Raw genomic sequence first — 24,703 nt, 5'->3', positions numbered from 1 at the left:
GGCATTTAAATTGAAAGCACAATTCTCCATTATTTCCAGAGGATCATAACTGACCTTGTGTTTTTCCCTCTTGTTTAACCCTGCAAACATTTTAATAGAACCATAGAACACTACAGCACAGAAAACAGGCCATTCGGCCCTTCTAGTCTAGCCCGCATTTACCACGTCAGATGGTAGCTCGTTCCACACTCTCACCACTCTGAGTGAAGAAGTTCCCCCTAATGTTCCCCCTAAACCTTTCCCCTTTCACCCTAAAGCCATGTCCTCTCGTGTTTATTTCTCCTAATCTAAGTGGAAAGAGCCTACTCGCATTTACTCTGTCTATACCCCTCACAATTTTGTAAACTTCTATCAAATCTCCCCTCATTCTTCTACGCTCCAAGGAATAAAGTCCTAACCTGTTTAATCTTTCCCTGTAACTCAACTCCTTAAGACCCGGCAACATCCTAGTAAATCTTCTCTGCACTCTCTCAATCTTACTGATATCCTTCCTGTAGTTAGGCGACCAGAACTGCACACAATACTCCAAAGTTGGCCTCATCAATGTCTTATACAACCTCACCATAACATCCCAACTCCTATACTCAATACGTTGATTTATGAAGGCCAGTATGCCAAAAGCTTTCTTTACAACATTGTCTACCTGTGACCCCACTTTCAGGGAATTATGTATCTGAACTCCCAGATCCCTTTGTTCCTCCGCACTCTTCAGTGCCCTGCCATTTACTGTGTATGTCCTACCTTGGTTTGACCTTCCAAAATGTAACACCTCACACTTTTCCGCATTAAATTCCATCTGCCATTTTCTGGCCCATTTTTCCAGTTGGTCCAGTTCTCTCTGCAAACTTTGAAAGCCTTCCTCGCTGTCCACAACACCTCCAATCTTAGTGTCATCAGCAAACTTGCTGATCCAATTCACCACATTATCATCCAAATCACTGATATAGACAACAAACAACAATGATCCCTGAGGCACACTACTAGTCACAGACCTCCAGTCTGAGAAGCAATCATCCACTACCACTCTCTGTCTTCTCCCACACAGCCAATTTCGAATCCAGTTTACAACCTCTCCATGGATACCAAGTGTCTGAACCTTCTGCACTAACCTCCCATTTGGGACCTTGTCAAAGGCCTTACTAAAGTCCATGTAGACAACATCCACAGCCTTTCCTTCATCTACTTTCTTGGTAACCTCCTCGAAAAACTCTACAAGGTTCGTTAAACACGACCTACCACGCACAAAGCCATGCTGACTATCCTTAATCAGCCCTTGGCTGTCCAAATAATTATATATCCGATCTCTCAGAACACCTTCCAATAATTTACCTACTACTGACGTCAGGCTCACTGGCCTGTAATTACCTGGTTTACTTTTGGAGCCTTTTTTAAACAACGGAACAACATGAGCTACCCTCCAATCCTCCGGCACCTCACCCGTGGCTAAGGACATTTTAAATATTTCTGCCAGGGCCCCTGCAATTTCTACACTAGTCTCCCTCAAGGTCCGAGGGAATATCATGTCAGGCCCGGGGGATTTATCTACCTTTATTCGCTGTAAGGCAGCAAGCACCTCCTCCTCTTTAATTTCTATACGTTCCATGAAACTACTGCTTGTTTCCCTTCCTTCCTTATACACTATGCCAGTTTCCTGAGTAAACACTGATGCAAAAAAACTGTTTAAGATCTCCCCCATCTCGTGAGGCTCCACACATAGACGACCACTCTGATCTTCAAGGGGACCAATTGTGTCCCTTACTATCCTTTTACTCTGAATATACTTGTAGAAACCCTTTGGGTTTACCTTCACATTATCTGCCAAAGCAACCTCATGTCTTCTTTTTGCCTTCCTGATTTCCTTTTTTAGTATTTTCTTACATTTTCTATACTCTACAAGTACCTCATTTGCTTCTTGTTGCCTACACCTGCTATACACCTCTCTCTTCTTCTTAACCAGATCGCCAATATCCCTTGAAAACCAAGGTTCCCTATGCCTGTTAACTTTGCCTTTAATCCTGACAGGAACATGCAAACTCTGCACTCTCAAAATTTCGCCTTTGAATGCCTTCCACTTACTGAACACATCCTTGCCAGAAAACAACTTATGCCAATCCACTCTTCCTAGATCCTTTCTCATTTCCACAAAATTGGCCTTTCTCCAATTTAGAATCTCAACTCGAGGACCAGACCTATCCTTATCCATAATTAGCTTAAAACTAATGACATTGTGGTCACTGGACCCAAAATGTTCGCCTACACATACTTTTGTCACTTGACCTGTCTGGTTCCCTAATAGAGTATTGCATCCTCTCTCGTTGGTACCTCTATATATTGATTTAGAAACTGTCCTGAACACATTTGACAAACTCCAAGCCATCCAGCCCTTTTACAGTATGGGAGTCCCAGTCAATATGTGGAAAGTTAAAATCTCCTACTATCACAACTTTCTGTTTCTTACATCGGTCTGCTATCTCTCTACAGATTTGCTCCTCCAATACTCTCTGACTATTGGGCGGTCTATAATACAACCCTATTAGTGTGGTCACACCTTTCCCATTCCTCAGCTCCACCCATATGGCCTCTGTAGACGAGCCCTCCGGGCTGTCCTGCTTATGCACAGCTGTGATATTTTCCCTGACTAGTAATGCCACTCCTCCCCCTTTCATCCCTCCCCCTCTATCATGTCTGAAACAACGGAACCCCGGAACATTGAGCTGCCAGTCCTGCCCCACCTGCAACCAAGTCTCACTAATAGCAATAATGTCATAATCCCACATGCCAATCCACACCCTAAACTCATCTGCCTTTCCGACAATACTCCTTGCATTGAAATAGATGCACCTGAGAACATTTCTATCACTTACGGACCCTTGATTTCTGTCTATACATGCATTCCTCGCTTGACCTTTATCCTCCTCCACCTCACTATCTGCTCTAACACTTTGGTTCCCCTCCCCCTGCAAATCTAGTTTAAACGCCCTGGAGCAGCACTAGCAAACCTACCCGCAAGGATGTTAGTCCCCCTCCAGTTCAGGTGCAAACCGTCCCGTCGGAACAGGTCCCACCTTCCCTGGAACAGAGCCCAATTGTCAAGATTTCATTTGAACAATGAGCAGTAATGATTCTGCATAGCTTGAAGCTGTCATGAAACAAATCATCAGAAACAAAAGCCAAGAGTGATTCACCATCAACTGGGTACTTCAACTGAGTCCCTTGTATTCTCAAACTCAGTAACACTTCCAAGCCAGCACACATCATCAGCACTAGCTGATTACAAAACAAGGAGAGGATAAACCACTCATGTTAATTACAACTTTTTTCCAATTGTGATTCTTAAAAAGGGGTGCTTTTAGCACTGATCTGCTATCCTGTATTTAGAGTATTACTTGTTCTTATTGCACAAATTCAACAAAAGGAAAAATATATTGTTCATGACATTGCTGTCATGTATTCTGAACAATTTTACAACTCCCGTGAAGTTACTAGAGTTATCAAACAAAAGAGTATTGTCTGAATAATGTGCGAGCAGCCTTTAGAAACATATCATCACTGATCTAAAATGTTCAAGAATTTTGATTTCTAACTGCTTTGAATTTTGTAAAATCAGTTGCAGTTGATACAAATGGAAGCTGGAAACCAAACAGCATTCCACAGGGATTGTTCCCTCCGGGACACCCTGGTCAACTCCGCCATCACCCCCTACACCTCAACCCCCTCCTACGGCACCTTCCCATGCAACCGCAGAAAGTGCAACACCTACCCCCTTACTTCCCCCCTCCTCACCGTTCAAGGGCCCAAACACTCCTTTCAAGTGAAGCAGTATTTCACTTGCACTTCCCTCAATTTAGTCTACTGCATTCGCTGCCCCCAATGCGGTTTCCTCTACATTGGAGAGACCAAATGCAGACTGAGTGACCGCTTTGCGGAACACCTTTGGTCTGTCCGCAAGCATGACCCAGACCTCCCTGTCGCTTGCCATTTCAACACTCCACCCTGCTCTCATGCCCACATGTCCATCCTTGGCCTGCAATGTTCCAGTGAAGCTCAACGCAAACTGGAGGAACAGCACCTCATCTTCCGACGAGGCACTTTACAGCCTTCCGGACTGAATATTGAGTTCAACAACTTTAGATCATGAGCTCTCTCCTCCATCCCCACCCCCTTTCCGATCCCCCTTTTTTCCAATAATTTATATAGATTTTTCTTTTCCCACCTATTTCCATTATTTTTAAATGTATTTCCATCCATTGTTTTATTTCTACCTTTTAACCTATTTCAATCCCTTCCCCCCACCCCACCCCCACTAGGGCTATCTGTACCTTGCTCGTCCTGCTTTCTACCCTTAATGTCACCTATTAGCACATTTCTTAGCTAATATCACCACCGTCAACACCTCTTTGTCCTTTTGTCTATGACATCTTTTGGCAATCTCCACCTATCACTAGCCCTCTATCCAACTCTACCTGTACCGCCCCCCCACTTAAACCAGCTTATTTTTCACCTCTCTTCTATTTTTCCTTAGTTCTCTTGAAGAGTCATATGGACTCGAAACGTTAACTGTATTCCTCTCCGCAGATGCTGTCAGGCCTGCTGAGTTTTTCCAGATATTTTTATTTTTGTTTCTGTTTTGAGCACAAATAAACATTTCCCAGCTACTGTATAAACTACCAACAACTTGCATTCATAAGTAACTTTACTATAGTAAAACATCCCAAGGCTTTTCATAGGGGTGCAATCAAATGAAAATTTAACAAGCCACATAAAGGGATATCAGGACAGATGACCAAAAAGCTTGGCCAAACAGAAAGACTGTCTTAAAGGAGGAAAGAGAGGTAGAGAAGTGGAGAGGTTTAAAGGAGGACATTTCACAGCTTATGCCTTGGCACCTGAGGCAAGGACACCAATGGTAGAGTGATCAAAATCAGGAATGTGCAAGAGACCAGAATTGGAGGAGCACAGATATCTCAGATGCTGTAGGGCTGCTGAAGGTTATAGTGATAGGGAGGGCTAAGATCACAGAGGAATTTTAAAAGGAAGAGATGTTGAAAGGAAGAGATTTTAAAATCGTAATTAAAGATAAACAAGCATTTCATCCTGATATTTTGAATTGCTTTATCAAAGAAAAGGTTCAGAAATTATTTTACAATCGTAGTGTAGGAGTTACTGGTCATGTAAGCAAGAACTTAAGAACAAGAGACATACACTTCCATTATTCAAGAGACATAGAATATAAAAACAAGGAGCTAATATTTAACTCACACAAGGCCTTAGATAGGCTATGCTTGGAGCATTGTATATAGCTTTGGACGCTCCATTATAGAAACATAAAGAACAATTGAAACATTGCAGCATAGATACAGTGGGTCATTAGCAGGGATGAATATGGGGCAATGAAGAGAATGGTGATGCAGTTGGAGCTCATTTTACTAGAGCTGAGAAGGTTAATAGGTGACCAGATAGAAGTTTTTGAAATTATGAAGGGTTTTGCTAGGATAAGTGGATAGTAACGGCTAGACACAAATTTAGAATAAATCACCAAAGGGATGCAAGGATCCTTTTCTGTTTTTACACAAAGGATGGCTAGAATTTGAAATACATTCTTTCAGAAAATAATTAAATAGCAGTTTGAAAGAGAGGAGTATCAAAGGATTTCAGGAATTGAGGATAGTGGGAGTAAACTGGCTGAGATATTAAAGGGTATGGGCAGTAAGGAGAGTGGGATTAGATTGGCTGAGATATTAAAGGATATAGGGAGTGAGAAGGTGAGTAGGATTAGACTGGCCCAAGCAGGAAAAAATCACTGGGACAGACAGAGGGACAAACTGCTTGTTTTGCGCTGTAATACTATGATTCAATTTTCCGATTTCAGCTTAATAGTATGTATTACAAGTTATTGATTCTACTAAACATCAGACACAGGTGTGAAAGCCATGGGGTGGTTCATTTGTGGGTGGATGACCAGAATGAACAGTCCTCAGTATACTTAATTCCAAGCAACTAGTGGCTACAAACATGCTAAAATATTAGATATTAAGAACACTCACTGCACAAGATGGCAATATGTACTACAGGTATACAATTGTCCAAGAAATGATGATCTGCCTGGCAGACAACCTATTATGAACGCTTTAGGCATCAACCTTGGCTCAACGGTAGCAACTCTTGTCTATGAGTCAGAAGTCAGACAGGCCAAACTCCGTTCTAGAGGCTGAAGTATGAAACGTAGGTTGAGACCTCTGTGCAGTTCTGAATGAGTGCTGTACTCGGACTCAATGCTTGAAGGAGTGGCGGAAGCAGATTCATTAGTAACTTTAAAAAGGAAATTACACGTATACTTGAAAAGTATGTGGGGCTGCAGAGAAAGCATAGACGAGTGGAACTAATTGAATAGCTCGAACTGGGCAGCCATCGCAGGTATCATGGGCTGAATGGCCTCTTGTGTAGTAAGATTCTATGACAGATCTACGGAAAGAAAATCAAGCGGATTGTAGAAAATAGAAGAAAAGCAATGAAACATTAGAGGCGCTAAAAGGGGAATAGAAAAAAATTGCAAAGTAACAAAAGGAAATAACAAAATATCTGGTTAATGTAAAGTAAAAGACCTGATTAAAGATACAACAACTTACATTTATATAGCCCCTTTAACATAATGAAACGTGCCGATGAACTTCACAGGAGCATTACAAAACAAAGTAGGGCAGCAAGTCACATAAGGAGATATATCAGATGGCCAAAAGATTGGTCAAAGGTAGGCTTTAAGGTGTGTCTTAAAGGAGGTAGAGAGGTGGAGAGTTGTAGGGAGAGAATTCCAGAGCTTATGGCCTACCCAGCTAAAGGCACAGCCACCAATAGTGAAATTATAATTTGGAATGCACAAAAGGCCAGAACTAGAGGAGTGGAGATACCTCAGGGGAGGGACAGGTTTGAAGATTACATAGGTCGGATGGCACGAAATTTAATGGAGGGAAAATTAATTGGAGGGATAATAAATGAACACTGGGGCAGAGCCAGGAGGTTAAGAGAGCGCGAGAAGGAGCGACACAGAGCAGAGCTGGGAGGTTAAAAAAACACGAGAGGGGGTGAGACTGAGCGCGGAGCCAGGAGGTTAAAAGAGCGCAAGACCAAAGGCAGAGCGGGGAGGTTAAAAGAGCGTGAGAAGGAGCAAGGCCAAGTGCGGAGCTGGGAAGTTAAAAGAATGTGAGAAGGAGCTAGACCTAGAGCACAGCTGGCAGGTTAAAGGAGCGCAAGAAGGAGCAAGACCAAGCGTGGAGCCGGGAGGTTAAAAGAGCAGGAGAAGGAGCGAGACCGAGCACAGAGACGGGAGTTTAAAAGAGCACGAGAATGAGCGAGACCAAGAGTGGAGCCCAGAGGGCGAGAAGGAGCGAGAGCAGAGCTTGGTAGTTAAAAGAGTTAGCTGGTGTTGGGTCTCAGTCTGTGGACCCACCAGATTTGGAGAAAATCAAGTGTGACATGATAGGGAACTAGACAAGTGATTGGTTGGTGAGTATTTTACTTGTTTTGCTCATTTATCCTTAAAATACTGGTACAATTTATTGGTAACTGTAAGGTTTTCTTCATAATAAGGTTATTGTAATAGTAGTAGAGCATATTGGGGGTCGTAGGGTATATTAATAAAAATAAATGAAAATCAAAAAATAACTAATACTTTGAAAATAGATAAAATAATTTAAATGAATATCTAAAACACATGCGTAATTAAGAAATGCATGGCTTTTCGGTGTCACTGTTACTAGCATTTAAGAAGCACAATAAATTGTCGTATACATTAGAATCATTCTAAGTTATTTAAGAAAGTAATTAAATTAACTAAATAACGTAAGTAACAATGGCAGGACAGGTGTAATGTTGCAGCTGTCGAATGTGAATGTCGAATACCAAGGGATCCAGGGCAAACACATCTGCAGAAAGTGTAAGCAGCTAGAGGAATTCCAGATCAGGATTATTGATCTGAAAGCTGAACCACAGACACTGCGCAACATAAGGAAGTGGGAGAAATACTTGAACGCTTTGTTCCAGAAGACGGTCACACCTCTTAGATTAGGGTCATCTGTTTTGGTCAGCAGTGAGGGATAGCAGGATGTGACCATGAGTGATGCAGGCAAAAGCAGACAAAAAGCAGCAAAAACTGAGCAGACAGTTGTGTAGGAGCCTCAGACTTTGCAATTGTCAAACAGGTACAAGGTACTAGCTACTCGTGTGGACAAAATTGAGGTCTGCAGGCTGGATGAGCAGACTGACCATGGCACCAGAGTATAGGAAGCCATTCAAGGTGGGGGCAGCGGGGGTGCAAAAGGAATGCTGTGGTAGTACAGGACAGTACAGTGAGGGAGGTTGACCCTGTTCTCTGCAGCAAAGATCCAGAATCCAGAAGACTGTGTTGCCAGAGTTTGGGATATCTGCTCAGGGCTGGGGATGGACATACAGTGGGAGGGAGAGAATTCAGTTGTCGTGGTTCATGTAGGTACCAACGACATAGGCAGGACAAGGAAAGAGGTTCTGCATAGTCATTATGATGAACTAGGCACCAAATTAAGAAACAGAACTTCAAAGATAATAATTTCGGATTATTACCTGAGCTGTGTGCAAATTTTACAGGGCAAATAAGATTAGAGAGACGAGTGCGTGGCTCAAAGACTGGTGTGGGAGAAGTGGGTTCCGGTTTGTGGGGCATTGGCACCAGTACTGGTAATTTACAATGACATAGGTTAATTAAAATACATCCAAAGTTTTGGACAAGAATGCTCTCATCTCAAGTTTAGTAGCACTTTGAGGAAATAATGAAATGTATTGATCAAAGAAATGCAGGTGCACGAGTCCAAAAAAAATTGAGAAAATTAATTGTATAAGATTAAAGGGAAAATGACAGCATGGAGAGAAAGTTGGTTAAATATAGGAAACAGTGGTGAGAGGGTGTTTTTTCTTCCCAGACTGGGGCTATAAATTATAGTTCCTCTATTGTTTCACAGCATGTAGGTGTCAGCATTTACCGCCCATCCCTAATTGCCCTTAAGGTGGTGGTGATGAGCCACTTTCTTGAACGCAGCGGTCCATCTGGTGCATATACACCCACAATGCTGTTGAAAAGGGGATTCCAGGATTTTGAACAAGCCATAGTGAAGGAGCGTCGATAGTGTTCCAAGCCAGGAGGGTGTGTGACTTGGAGGGGAACTGGTAGGGGGTCGTGTTCCCATCCATCTGCTGCCCTTGTCCTTCTAGCTGGTAGAGGTTACAGGTTTGGAAGCTGCTGTCAAAGGAGCCTTGATGAGTTCTTGCAGTACATTTTGTATATTGTGCACACTGCTGCCTCTGTGCATTAGCGGTGGAGGAAGTGAATATTTAAGGTGGTGAATTGGGTGCCGATCACGTGGGCTGCTTTGTCCTGTCCTGGATGGTGTCAAGCTTCAAAAGTGTTGCTGGAGCTGCACTCATCCAGGCAAGTGGAGAGTATTCCATCACACTCCTGACTTGTACCTTGTAGATGCTGCACAGGCTTTGGGGAGCCAGAGATGAGTTACTCATCTCAGGATTCCCAGCCTCTGACCTGCTTTTGTAGCCACAATGTTTATATGGCTGGTCCAGTTCAGTTTCTGGTTGATGGTAAACCCCAGGATGTTGATAGTCGGGATTTAGCGATGGTAATGCCATTGGCTATCAAAGGGAGATGGTTAGATTCCCTTTTGTTGGAGATGGTCACTGCCTGGCACTTGTGTAGCACGAATGTTACTTGCCACTTGTCAGGCCAGCCTGAATGATGTCCAGGTTTTGCTGCATTTAGACATCGACTGCTTCAGTATCTGAGACGTGAATGGTGATGAACATTGTGCAATCATCAGCGAATATCCCCACCTGTGACCTTACGATGGAGGGAAGGTCATTGATGAAACAGCTGAAGATGTCTGGGCCTAGGGCACTACCCTGAAAAAGGTCTGCAGCAATGTCCTGGGACTGGGATGATTGAACTCCAACAACCTAAACATCTTCCTTTGTGTTAGGTGTGACTCTAACCAGCAGAGAGTTTTCTCCCAATTCCTATTGACTCCAGTGTTGCTCGGGCTCCTTGATGTCACACTTGAACAAATGCTGCCTTGATGTCAAGGGCAGTCACTCTCACCGAGTTCAGCTCTTATGTTCTTGCTTAGACCAAGGTTGTAATGAGGTCAGGAGCTGATTGGCTCTGCCAGAACGACAATTGAGTGTCAGTGAGCAGGTTATTGCTGAGTAAGTGTCACTCGATACCACTGTCGACAACACCTTCCATCACTTTGTTGATGATTGAGAGTATACTGAGGAGGCAGTAATAGCCAGGGTAGATTTGTCCTACTTCTTGCAAACAGGATATACCTGGGCAATTTTCCACATTGCCAGGTTGATGCCAGTCTAGTAGCTGTACTGGAACAGCTTGGCTTGGGGCTCAGCGAGTTCTGGAGCACAAGTCATCACTACTATTGCTGGAATATTGTCAGGGCCCTTAGCCTTTGCAGTATCCAGTGCCTTCAGCTGTTTCTTATCACATGGAGCGAATCAAGTTATCTGAAGGCTGGCATCTGTAGGCTGGGGATCTCAGGAAGAGACAGAGATTAATCATTCATTTGGCACTTCTGGCTGAAGATGCTTCAACCTTGGCTTTTGCACTGGTGTGCTGGGCTTCTCCATCATTGAGAGTGGGGAAATTTGTGAAGCCTCTTCCTCCCTTTAGCTGTTTAATTGTCCACCACTGTTCAGGACAGAAGAACTTTTATCTGCACTTTTGGTTGTGGGATAGCTTAGCTCTGTCTATAACTTGCTGCTTCTGCTGTTGGGCATGCAAGCCATCCTGTGTTGTAGCCTCACCAGCTCGACAACTCATTCTTAGGTACGCCTTGTGCTGCTCCTGACATGCCCTCCTGCACTCTTCATTAAACCGGGGTTGATCCCCTGGTGATGGTAGAGTGTGGGATATGCCGGGCTATGAGGTTACAGGTTTTGGTCGAATGCAATTCTGATGGCCCATAGTGCCTCATGGATGGCTAGATCTGTTCGAAATCTATCCCATTTAGCACGGTGATAGTGCTGCACACACGATGGAGGAAGACAGGACTTTGACCCCACATGGGCTGTGTGGTGGTCACTCCTACTAATACTGTCATAGACCGATACATCAGCGACAGGTAGATTGGTGGGGATAAGATCAAGGCTTTTCCCTCTTGTTGGTTCCGTCACCACTTGCCGCTGACCCAGTCTAGCAGCTACGTCCTTCAGGACTCAGCCAGATCGATCAGTAGTGGTGCTACTGAGCCACTCTTGGTGATGGACATTGAAGTCCTCAACCCAGAGTGCATTGTATCCTTGCTACCCTCAGTGCTTCTTCTAATTGGTGTTCAACATGGAGCACCACCAATTCATCAGCTGAGGGTGGCAGAGGTGGGGGAAGCAGGCTGCCAGGGGGTAGGATGTGGGGGGAGGGGTTGGTGGGGTGGGGTTGGGGGGGGCCACGCATCAAGAGGTTTATTGTGCACGTACGTAAACATATCAAGTGTGGTAAACAATGTTGATGAGCTGCAAACACTGATAACCACATAGGAATATGGTGAAAATGGAGACCTGGCTCAAAAAGGGTAGGACTGGGGACTAAATATTCCCAGCTACAAACTGTTCCGGAAAGAGAGAGAAGGAAAGAAAGGAGGATTAGTGGCAATACTTGATTTTATAAACTTGTGTCAAATCACCAGAGTTAAAAAGAACCGTGTGGTGAAGACCAAATGAAAACTGGCCCATTGTGGCTATGCCAGCTCTCTGAAACTACTAACCTTATGGTCCCATTTCCCTCCCACTCCCCTGTCCTCAAATCCTTTTAAATGTCTTTTTATTCAATTATTTATCCACATTCAGCTGAAAAGTGCCATGGATTTGGTTTCTCAAAGGGCATTTCATGTCCTAAACTTTCTCTTTTCTCTTTGGTGTTGACCTTAGATTCATGTCCTCTGGTTTCTGACATAACTGACTATGGGAATAATTTTCCCTCATTTACCTTATTAAAACTTCTGATAATTTCAAATACCTTTTAGATCTTCTCGCAACCTCTTATCTGAAGAAAAATGCAAGTCTTTTAAATCCCTCTTCATTATGTCTCTCTCCTACCTATTTCACTGTCTCTAATGAGATCTCACAGAAACTTTCTTCCTCATTCTATCACCAGTAGGTGCAACTTCATATTCATCACCTTCTTGGAGCAGCACACTCTATTCGCTGAGAAACATAAACACGGGCCACCATTGTGTAAATCTACATCAGTTACTTTGCTTAATGAAATTATAAATATTCAAACTAACTTCGAAACTGGTGGGCTCTAATGATTAGGGAAAACATACTATCCTTAAGAAGCCATTTCTAAAGTAAAATCAATAAAACTTTTCATGCCTGGGTTTATGCTACATCATCACCATTGTGAATATATAATCTATATAGCCATTTAAAAACAATCAGGCCAAGAATTTATAGGTTGTGGTGATCAGCTCTTAAGCACAGAGCTGCCAAATCTATTATTTTTTTCATTATATCATGGTGCAGAAACAAATGACAAGTATTCAGTATTTACAAGCAGAATGTTGTTGACAGGCTGCACAACTAAGTACAACAATTTTCAGAACGCATCAGTCATGAGGGATTAGGATGAAGAGGCTATGTATGTTCAATTACACTCAAAAAAATAAGCAAAGCCTACAGGAAGTGTCAAAAGTTACAATATAACTTTGCAGTATCCTCCTACGGCCTCCATTAACACTATAACTTATGTTACAGAAGTATTTCGAAAATCTTATTCTCTCAAATTTGTACATTTTTCTCATACGTACAAATTGCTGAACAAAAAAAGATCAAGGTCCACCTAGCTCAACTTCCACCACCCTGGTAATCTCATAGTATGATAATAGAGTTGTTGACTAATCATATTAACCAATCTTCATCAATTAGTTTACAACAGACCCAGAAATTACACAATGAGAACCCAAGTGATGGTGAGCTTCGGGAACCATTGGCACTACAGTAACCATTTTTCTCCTAAGCATGTTCCAGTTACCATGTCAAGTCTCAAATTACGTGCTTTATTAGAAATTGACTGATGCATTAAATGCACACAATCCAGTTCTGCAAACCAGTGCTAACTGCTAGCAGCTTTTGTGTGGTAAAAAGCTGTTGCATTAAAATTACTATTAAGGTATTGTAATCAGCCAGCGTACCTAGTAACAACAGCAACAAACAATCTCTCCAAATTTCATGCCATATTCAATTGATTGAACTAAATTTTCCAGAAGTTCCATTTAAGAACAATGTGACTTTGTTAATTACCAATACATTTCTAATTACTGTAACGATAATGCAGAGAACATTTTACCTCATTCATATAGGGCTTGATATACTTTGTGTGCAGTGAGAAGTTAGACAATCCATTTCAAAGCTATTTTACTTTGGATTATGACTTATAAGCTTTATGATTTCAGCATGTTGCTGTTTTGTAAACATTTATGAGCAGCACTAATCACAATACAACAAACTAATTCTTTAGAAAGAGATGGACTTGTACCTAGAATTATAAATAGGTCCAGGTATGATTTTAAAAAGTTCAAACATATCAAGAAAATCACTGAGCAAACTTCGGCTTTTTTCAGGTTGCTTTTCTCAACAGTGTTATGCCTTCAAAAAGTGCAACACAGACATCTAGTGGCAGTAAATGAGTACTGCATGACATTTTCTCAAATTGCATTCATGGATTTACAACAGCTCTTTGCCCATCCATTAGAGAGAATATAATTCATCCCTCACAAACATGTTATGTTGTTTTCCTAATTTTTCAATAACTACTCACATTAAAGATCTATAAAAAGTCCATAAAAATAAAAAACTACTGCGGATGCTGGAAATCCAAAACAAAAACAGAATTATCTGGAAAAACTCAGCAGGTCTGGCAGCATCGGCGGAGAAGAAAAGAGTTGACGTTTCGAGTCCTCATGACCCTTCAGCAGAACTGAGTAAAGTTAGGAGAGGGGTGAAATATAAGCTGGTTTAAGGTGGGGGGTGGGGTGGGGGGAGAGAAGTTGCGGGGTGGGGGGTAGTAGGGACAAGCAAACACTGATAGGAGCAGATAATCAAAAGATGTCACAGATAAAGGAACAGACGTGTTAAAGGTGGTGATATTATCTAAGAGAATGTGCTAATTAAGAATGGATGGCAGGACACGCAAGGTACAGCTCTAGTGGGGATGGGGTGGAAAGGCTGACAGGGCATTACAGGTATAGATTTAAAAATAATGGAAATAGGTGGGAAAAGAAAAATCTATATAAATTACTGGAAAAAAAAGGGAGGGGGAAGAAATGGAAAGGGGGTGGGGATGGAGGGGGGAGGGAGTTCAAGATCTAAAGTTGTTGAATTCAATATTCAATCCGGAAGGCTGTAAAGTGCCTAGTCGGAAGATGAGGTGCTGTTCCTCCAGTTTGCGTTGGGCTTCACTGGAACAATGCAGCAAGCCAAGGACAGACATGTGGGCAAGAGAGCAGGGTGGAGTGTTAAAATGGCAAGTGACAGGGAGGTTCCTGCTCTGAGGTAAAATTGTAAACCCACTGAAAACCCACTAGGTACAAGTAAGCACTCCAGTCATTGTTAATGACTTCTGAAAAGTAGTACTAATTCCTTCCCTTATTTTCAATATGCTAAAAAATTTTAAATTCTTAAATTTTAAAAAAGAAATTAGGAAAGTCAACCATAATATAACCAACTGAAATTATTGATAAACAACTTGCAAATCAAACATCAGTGGGTGATTTGTAATACAGTCTGTGGTCTCAAAAAGCAGATGGGACATCTGGTTACTTCAGATGAGAAATCCAAGGTCGCTACCATCGCTATAACAATCCCAGGATATAAATCACACTCTCAAAGTCACCCAGATACCCGATTATTTAGTACAGAGGAGTTTGCTTACTTGATAACTGTGCCTTTGACACCTCCAGCAGTGGTCAGCATTATTCTAGTGGTCAAACTAACACGCAAATCGTCCCCTTCCAGCCCCAGCAGTTCAGCACAGTGGTCCAGTGACTGACTTGATTTATTTTTCAGGACACATCCACCTAACAGTTGATAATATTGATTACTAAGGCTGCTCTGTGACTGAAAAATATAGATACTAACTACACACAAATATAAATCTAATTATCCCTTGATATTAAATGTGATAACTCTTATAACAGATGAAATTATTTAGAAGTTGCAAAAAAATTCTGTACAATGAAAGTTAAGCATTAAAGACCATAATTGAGTTATACATTTGTTAGAAAAAATGAAAAAACATCCAAGAAACATTTCTAGAATGTGCATAATATAGCAAACACACTAAAGCTGTTGTGTGTTGCAGGCTAAAAGTTTAATAAATTATTCATAATAAATTGCTTGAAGAAGGAACGGATTCATATTTATGTAACATCTTTCATGTCCAGAGGACATACTATATCACTTCGCAACCAATCAAGTATCTTTCAAGTGAATGCTTGGTGTGACGTAGCCAAATAATCTGCTTTTCATGCTATTACTTCAGGAACAAAAACTGAATAGACAGAGTTCTCCAGCCTTTCATCGAATAGTGCCGTGGGATCTTTCATGCCTAGCTGAGCAGGTGGATAGATTCACCATTTAATATTCCATCCCAAACTCCCTTAGTGCTGCACTGAATTATTACTGTAGATAATGCACGTTCAAGGCTCTGTTGTGGAGTTGAAACCCACAACCTCCTAACTTAGTGACAGGAGTTCTACCATTGAGTTAAGGCAATAGTCCAAACTATGAAATAAACTGTAAATGAATTACTGTTGTTATAGCTATGCATGGAAAACAGGATACAGGGGAAAAAAAACGTGGTCCATGAGGGACTTTTCAAAGGACTTGTGGCCTCTTAATCCTAATGTGCCACCTGCTCATTCTAAATTCCAATAGATCGGCATTTCAAACAAGAGTTTCTGCCATCAGCACAGAACATCTACCTTTGGATGTCTGATGGCATCTTTTGAAGATTTTAAGATAAAGAACAACGGGTGGAGCATTGACTACATTATCTGAATCAGTTAATTTATTGAAATGTCAGCCCCCATCCACCCCTTTTGATAAAAATTGAGAGATAATAACTTGTATTTTTTGCCTAAGGTGTTAAATTCTGATGCAATTAATGGCAGATGTGGTTTATACAAACTGCCTCTTCAAAGCAGGCTTTGCTGTTGCAAAGTCCTTCATTCCAGTGAATTGTTTTTCAACATACTATTGGACATAGACATGTATCTTCCTCTCTGAATAATTTACTATTCGATTGTGGCAATTTGTAGCCTGCTAAATAACAATACCCAATAGGCTTCAGAGAATTAGATTTGAGAATACTAAGAGCACGCATTGCATCCATACTGTAGAAACAGCCAGTCCTGTACCTGAGGTGCTTCCAGCTTCTTCAAAGTCAACATTTCCAAGGTGTAGAACACCCGCAACTACACGGAACAGATCAAGCTTCTCTGCATCATCCAGCCCTATTTTCTTCATAGCGACACACATACGGTTAAAATCGCCATGGTCATCAAGCAATGGGTCCTTCAGACAGCCTTCTTTAAGGCACTGGAAGGTGACAATGAAAAATATGGGCTAATGTCAAACAGTGTCAAGGTCATGATATGGAAAGGAAACATGCACAATCAGTCCAAAAGGTAGAAGCTAAAATTACAATATGCATGCAAAACTAGCACATCAATTTCTCATGCACACACCATGAATGAAAAAATATATTTGCCCAAATTGAGAGTCTTTAAAAAGCTATATTCACTGATCATCAGGTGTAGTATTCCTCATTCATTATGTTCCACATGTTATGGGCAATTCTACTTTGGACATCTGTTCCTTCAAGTATTATTCCCATGTGCTTCTAATTCCCCTTCCTGAAATTTAGTTTAGGGTACCAGTATAGCCTAGTTTCATATTTTTTGAAAAAAACAGGTTTGATGTACAATTGTATGAGGAAATCCATAACATCAAGTCTACCTTTCCCATTCATCCCATTTCCTTTCTACAAGGCGTTAAAGAACTTGTTACTAAACCACCCTTATCCATCTATCATTGAATCTGTAAGAATACAAGTAGCTTGGACATCAAGGATACAACTGGTTGAAGAGTTCATCTCCATGAGAACAGTGGGAGCAGAAGAGGCTGCTGATCATTGCCACATCTTCAACTGCAACTAGTGTGTGTTCTGAGGTGACCCAAAACTCAAACTCATGACGGATAAATAAAAGCAGAGCAAGATGACATATTAAAGTGGAAGATATCAAAATATGTTTCCTCACAAAAGGGTTCAGCATTGCTCTTCACACTTGAAGATGTTTCATATGCAAAGTCAACAAATGGTCATTTATCTTTCTTGAACACTCTACCTTTAATAATATAGATCATTGCATCTCCTCCCAATGTCTCTGCAGTACTATTCACCTCAATGGAAGTGCTGCCTTTTAATCTGCACCTGCACCAATGATTTCTCCTCCTGTGTTTGCACAGACACCTCCAGAGAATCTAGAGTTCCATTCCCTTCAAAACTTCATAAATGCATGAAATCAGATTTCATGTCGCTCTCTGCCTCTCCTTCCCTCGAGGAGTTGCTACACTGTAAAACTATCAGTCCATCTAGGCTTGGATGTAGCCAATATGAATCTACAGACTTCCTTTTTGAATTCCAATTACAAAAAATATACTACACAATTATGATAATGTGGATTTCAGGACGTATCCCAACAGGAATAAGTCTTTTCATGACTAAAAATGCTCTCTGATCTGTGCAGTTCAAAAAGCAAATAGTGGCACAATACTGTTTACAGTCGCACAAATCACTATCTTGACCGCAATGGAACCACATGCAACTACATAATTAAAATAGAATCTATTACAGCTGACGTTCAGCACACCACAAACAGATTATCTTTCCTGTTTCCATCTCCAACAAAAAAAAATCAAACTCCACCACTAAACAAGGAAATAAAATAAAAAGCACTACAATAAATTTGCACCATTGCAAGTATAGAATTCTACCCCTTGCCTAGTTGGCATAAACCATATACAAAAAAAGCATAACTATTTCAGTGGAAATGCTAATACATGCAACTACAACTACACCACACAAGAGTGATGTAAGCATCTGCAAACATAATTACTGACAGTTACATCATACAAACTTCATATATATGAGAAAAAACATTGATCACCTCTTCCTCCTGATATTAAATAGAAGGGGAAAGAAAACAAGATGATTTTATTTTAGTACCACTCGTCCATTTAAAATTAACTCATGCCATTTGCACATGAATTTACTGTAGTGAGTTATATCACACAGACTGCTATCAACTCCAAGAAACTGTTTATCCTGGGGACATGGCATCAGACCAGACATGAGATGGGAAGCAAAAATAAGGGTGTCAACCAAACCAGTCTACAAATCACATATGGATTCAACTGTCATCAAAAATTAAACCAGCATTCAGCATTTTCGTAAAGTGTAAATAGCATACGTTATGAAGTCACAAGGGTTTGTGATATGGATTGAAAACCAAGCTAAGATTTCAAAATCAATAGCAATTACAAAGAAATACAACCTCCTAAAACTGGTCTCACACCAGGCAAAATTGATACAGGACAATCTGGTAAAGTAATTTACTTGAACTGATGACTAAAGTTATGAACTTAATAGGCAATAAAAATTGCAAAAGGGGTTTTAACATAAAATTGATTGTGTGCAGCTAAAATCAAGCTGGTGGATTAGCAGAATTTTTACACATTGTAATTCATCAAAAGCATTTTACATTTTGATTGTGAGGTGGGGGTATTTAGGTAATGGAGTTACAGAAGCACATTCAACATTAACTGAATAAGATGAGTGATTAATGAGGGGATCCTTAAACCAGCACAAGAAGTGCAAAGACCCAGCATGAGGGGGAAAAAACACCCAGTGAGAAAATTATTTGTGGGTTACAAGGGAAGTTGTTGAGCTAGTTGCAGTCTGTAATAGTTGCAGGTAATAGAACACGAGACAGACATCATGACCCAGCACTATATTCACAGCTACAGTCTTGTGCAATGCGGCATTCATCAAAATGTCAGAAAATGTATCGGGTGTTCCGCGTACCAAATACACAAAAACACAAGACACAACCAACAGTTGCTACGAAAACTGAAGACAAGGATGGTCCTCAAGTTAAATATTGTAGTTGTCATGAAGCTATTAATGTATATATTATTGGAATTTTTTTTTAAATAGAAGGTTAGTCTGTGGGTGTGTCTTAATTGGATTAAAGCCAGCTGGTCTGGGTGCTTTGATGTATAGCAGTTTTGAGATGTAACATAGGTAGAGTGCATTTGCATTTTTGTTGTATGGAGTACTCACGAAGGGGAGTGAAATCTGGCATCTAGCTAGCAGAGACCAAGCAATGTTTATATTACTAACAAAATTGGTACTATGAAAGGGGTTTTATTGTTAGAAGAGGTGGAGTTCAAAGGGTCTGGTAATACAATGAGAATTTACATTCAATGAAATGTGCTGGGTATAACAGATAGCAGTTGTGTGTGCGCAGGGCAGAGGCAATCAATGTAAGGTGAAAGCCTGTAAGCTTACCACTGTGTCTGCAAAGGAACCAAAATGAAAGGAACCTCATTTTGAATTTGTAAGGTGAAAATGCTTCACCTGGTGTCTGCTTAAAGTCTATGGGTTGTTGTTGCCTTAATAGAGGTTAGTTTGGGAATTTATTAAAGTTATGATAGTAGAAATTTGTAGACATGTGTATATATTTAACTTGTGTAAATTAATAAATGTCTCATGTAGTTTGATATAAAACCTCTGGAGATCTGGTGGTCTGATTCCTGAATTTAGAGTTGCATCTCAATCATACCACTTAAAAATAGGGGGAATGGCAGTTGTTTAAAGTTTCCCTCTGGAATTTTTAAATAACTCAGCTTTACCAACTGCTGGATCAGGACAATTGGGGGCTCTAGCGGATCAAAATATTTCTAATTCCATGATTGGCTTGGAATTTGTGAATCTTACGGTAACAAGTACGAGAAGCACTTTGAATTCAGGAGTTGGTGAGGTACTTTAGAACCAGAGAGACTGCGAGATGGCTTTGGCAATTGCTATGACTTGTATGGGAGTAGAAGATATAATTCTGATTGGGTTTAAGAAAATAACCAAAAGTAAATTAACAGAGTTGGCAGATAAGTTAAAATTGGGGTTACCTGAGGGGGTCTAGGAAATCATATATAATTAAAAATATAGCACAGCATCTACAGTTGGGAGTGAAACCTGACACTAGTGAGTCACAAAACAAAAACAGAATTACCTGGAAAAACTCAGCAGGTCTGGCAGCATCGGTGGAGAAGAAAAGAGTCGACGTTTCGGGTCCACATGACCCTTCAACAGAACTGAAGTATAGTTAGGAGAGGGGTGAAATATAAGCTGGTTTAAGGTGGGGGGGCGGGGGGAGAGAAGTTGAGGGTGGGGTGGTTGTAGGGACAAGCAAGCAGTGATAGGAGCAGATAATCAAAAGATGTCACAGACAAAAGGATCAAAGAGGTGTTGAAGGTGGTGATATTATCTAAGAAAAGTGCTAATTAAGAATGGATGGCAGGACACTCAAGGTACAGCTCTAGTGGGAGTGGGGTGGAAAGACTGACAAGGTATTAGTTGTAGATTTAAAAATAATGGAAATAGGTGGGAAAAGAAAAGTCTATATAAATTATTGGAAAAAAAAACAAAAGGGAGGGGGAGGAAACGGGGTGGGGATGGGGGGAGGGGGAGTTTAAGATCTAAAGTTGTTGAATTCAATATTCAGCCCGGAAGGCTGTAAAGTGCCTAGTCGGAAGATGAGGTGCTGTTCCTCCAGTTTGCGTTGGGCTTCACTCCAACAATGCAGCAAGCCAAGGACAGACATGTGGGCAAGAGAGCAGGGTGGAGTGTTAAAATGGCAAGCGACAAAGAGGTTTGGGTTTTTCTTGCGGACAGACTGCAGGTGTTCTGCAAAGCGGTCGCCCAGTTTGCGTTTGGTCTCTCCAATGTAGAGGAGACCGCATTGGGAGCAACGAATGCAGTAGACTAAGTTAGGGGAAATGCAAGTGAAATGCTGCTTCACTTGAAAGGAGTGTTTGGCCCTTGGACGGTGAGGAGAGAGGAAGTGAAGGGGCAGGTGTTGCATCTTCTGCGTGGGCATGGGGAGGTGCCATAGGTGGGGGTTGAGGAGTAGGGGGTGATGGAGGAGTGGACCAGGGTGTCCCGGAGGGAACGATCCCTACGGAATGCCGCCAGGGGGGGTGAAGGGAAGATGTGTTTGGTGGTGGCATCATGCTGGAGTTGGCGGAAATGGCGGAGGATGATCCTTTGATTACAGGGATCTCTTACTAGTGAGTCACAGCTGGAGGTAGTGAGACTTCAGATACAAATGAAGATGCTTGAATCTGAACAAGCAAAGGAACTAAAAAAACTTGAATTAGAAGCAAAAGACAGGCTTTTAAAATGGAATTCGAAATTGTGAAGGTAGAGAAGGAGGAAAGAGAAAAAGAGAGAGAATTCCAACTGAAAACGTTGGCAATTAAAAAAAGAGATGCCAGTAGGTGAGGAAGGACTTATCTCCAGAGTAGAACCCAGTGGGGAGATGTTTAAATTTGTACAAGCTCTTCCAAAGTTTGAGGAAAAAGATATTGAGGCATTATTTAATTCATTTGAGAAGCTAGCTAAACAGATGAAATGGCCACAGGAAAACTGGATGTTATTATTACAGTCTAAGTTAGTTCATAGGACGCATGAGGTATATGCTTCGCTATCACAGCAAATGTCGGGAATTATGATGTGGTGAAAAAGGCTATCTTGAGTGTGTATGAGTTGGTTCCTGAAGCATACAGGCAGAAATTAAAGAATATGAGAAAACGGCCTGGGTAAACTTATATTGAGTTTGAAAGAGTAAAACAAAGTAATTTTGACCGGTTGATATGGGCATTAAAAATAGAAACAACCTATGCAGCTCTTAGGGAAGTAATTTTTTTGGAAGAATTTAAAGATTCAATCCCTTCGCTAGTGAGAACTCCTGTGGAGGAACAGAGGGTTGATTCAGTAAGACAAGCAGCAGAGACAGCTGATAATTATGAGTTAGTTCATAGAGCTAAACATTTTTTGTCACCCTTTCAAATTGAAAAAGGATAAAAAGTGGGAAGGTGAAAGGAAGGTAGGTAGTCAGGGGAGAGAAGGAGTAGCTGGAAGTTCCCAGGAAGTTTTCTCTCAGAATAAAAAGGAAGGCGCTGAAGGTAGAAGTGACTTTCGAAAATTGAAGTGTTTTCATTATAATAAAGTGGGGCACACAAAGTCAGTGTGTTGAAGATTGCAGGAAAAATCTATTGGAACTGTTGGGGTACAGAAAACCTCTGGAAGTTAAAGTACTGTGGGTTCTGAGGTTCAGGCACAGGAGAAACCAATGGTTTGTGTACAGGTGAAACAGTATTATGTTCACAGTTTACTCAAAAGAATTCTGAGGAGCAGGTTGCAGAAATGTTTCAAAACTTTGTATGTGATGGGAAAGTCTTTCCATGTATACAGGGTGGAGTAGGTAAAGATGTTAAAATTTTAAGAGACACAGGGACCAGTCAATTCTTAATGTTGTGGAATAGTGATATTTGTTGTTCAAAGGGAGTATTGCAGGAACAGGTAATATAAGTGGGGTTCATGAAGATGCTAAATCTATTCCGTTATGGAAGGTAAATTTAAAGAGCAAATGGAAGCCAGGTGAAGTTATAGTTGGAGTGGTGGAAAAATCGCCCATTGCAGTGGTTCAATTTATTCTGGATAATGATATAGCTGGATCGCAAATGTGGATGATGCCTATGGTAGTTGAGCAGCCTGTAGACATGTTTTCAACAGAGATGTTACAGAAGAACATCCTGGATTGTTTCCTGATTGTGTTGTAATGAGATCAAAGGCTCATAGGGAAGAACAAGGCAAACGAGGTGACTAGGCAGTTCAAAGGCAAGAGGAAGATGTTGAGATCCAATTAGCTGGCACTGTATTTGATAACATTGTTCAGGAGAAAAAAATACAGGAAAATTCACCTGAAATGTTTAACTCAAAGAAGTTAGTTGAGTTATAGAAAAATGATTTGCAATTAAAGCAGTTGTATCAGAAAGCTTATTCAGAAACAGAAGCAAAATGTATTCCAGTAAATTATCTTCAAGATGTTTTGATGAGAAAGTGGCGGTCGGATCATGTCTCAGCAAATGAAAGCTGGAGGGGGGTGTATCAGATTGTTATCCCATTAAGGTATAGAAATGAGATTCTGGGGATTGCTCATTAAATTCCAATGGGGGTCATTTAGGAATTAGGAAAACACAGGAAAAGATAGAGGTTTTTTTGGGGCCAGGACTGCATAGGAATGTAGTCAAATTCAGTAGAACTTGTTATACAGGTCAAATAACAAGAAAACTACAAGCAGTGATTAAGCCGGCACTTTTAATCCCAATACTAGCATTTGAAAAACCTTTTACCAAGGTCATGATTGATTGTGTAGGACCCTTCCCTAAGACTAAAAGTGGGAGTCAGTATTTACTGACAATAATGGATGTGTCTACTAGGTTTCCTGAAGTGATACCTTTAAGAAATATTACAACTAAGCAGCTTGTGGAGGAGTTAATTGTTTTACAAGATATGGTTTACCTAAAGAAATACAATCAGGTCATGGGTCAAATTCCATATCACAGGTGTTTAAGAAAGTAATCAAGTTTGGGGATAAAACAATTTAAGTTAACAGCTTATCATCTGGAGTCACAAGGAGCTTTGGAAAGATGGCATCAAACTTTAAAAACTATGATGAGAGTGTACGATCAGGATTATCCACAGGATTGGGATACAGGAATTCCATTTTTGTTATTTGTTATAAGAGACATTCCTAATGCATTGACTGGTTTTAGCCCTTTGGAACTAGTTTATGGTCATGAGGTAAGGGGACCACTGAAATTGATTTTTGAGAAATTGGTGGGTCAAAATTCAGAAACTATTCTCCTGGATTACGTATCAAATTTCAGGGAAAGATTGAACAGAGCATGAGAGTTGGCTAGGGAACATTTAAAAATATGACAGCAAATGATGAAAGTGAAAGCAGATAAGAAAGCTAAAACTCGCAGTTTTGTTTCTGGAGAGAAAGTGCTAGTTTTGTTACCAGTACTAGGTGATTCATTAAATGCAAGATTTAGTGGGCCCTACAGGTTTGAAAAAAAATTGAGTGAAGTAAATTATTTAATAAATACTCCAAATAGAAGAAAGAAGCAAAGGATGTGTCATGTAAATATGCTTAAAAAGTACTTTGACAGGGACAAGGAGCAAAAAGAGGTATCGGTGATGGTGAATGCAGGACTCTAAAATTGATTTTCCTCTAATCAAATTGGATAATGAGGGGGCCTTGAAAGTTTTAATGAAATATTGAGTTACCTTCCAAGCAAGTGTCAAAGTGATTTGGAATTTGGAAATCTATTGCAGTCACACAAACCTATTTGTGGAAATAAGCTGGGAAAGACACATTTAGCTTTACGTGGTGTTTCGGTACAAACTTCATTTTCAATAAGGCAACAACCTTATAGGTTAAATTCGGCAAAGTTATCACAAGTACATAAA

The 24,703-nt window shown here is 40.8% G+C and overlaps 1 protein-coding gene across 6 annotated transcripts in view; it reads right to left on the bottom strand.

The window, feature by feature from the left end:
- The window catches only part of myo6a (myosin VIa), a 261,840-nt gene that overhangs the window by 74,158 nt on the left and 162,979 nt on the right, over window positions 1-24,703 (bottom strand). For all 6 annotated transcript variants that reach the window (XR_013578664.1, XM_078556763.1, XM_078556762.1 and 3 more), the window contains exons 11-12: window positions 16,461-16,641; window positions 14,975-15,119 (exon numbers count right to left, since the gene is read on the bottom strand). Coding sequence is in view for 5 of the 6 variants with exons in the window: in XM_078556763.1 (XP_078412889.1) it covers window positions 14,975-15,119; window positions 16,461-16,641 (326 nt within the window). In the remaining variant the exon portion in view is untranslated. The remainder of the gene's footprint in view (window positions 1-14,974; window positions 15,120-16,460; window positions 16,642-24,703) is intronic.

This window comes from Cetorhinus maximus, chromosome 14 (genome assembly GCF_964194155.1).
Source record: "Cetorhinus maximus chromosome 14, sCetMax3.hap1.1, whole genome shotgun sequence".
Lineage (NCBI taxonomy): Eukaryota > Metazoa > Chordata > Chondrichthyes > Lamniformes > Cetorhinidae > Cetorhinus > Cetorhinus maximus.
Note: the sequence above shows the minus strand (reverse complement) of the source record. Positions and strands in the feature narration are given on the sequence as shown.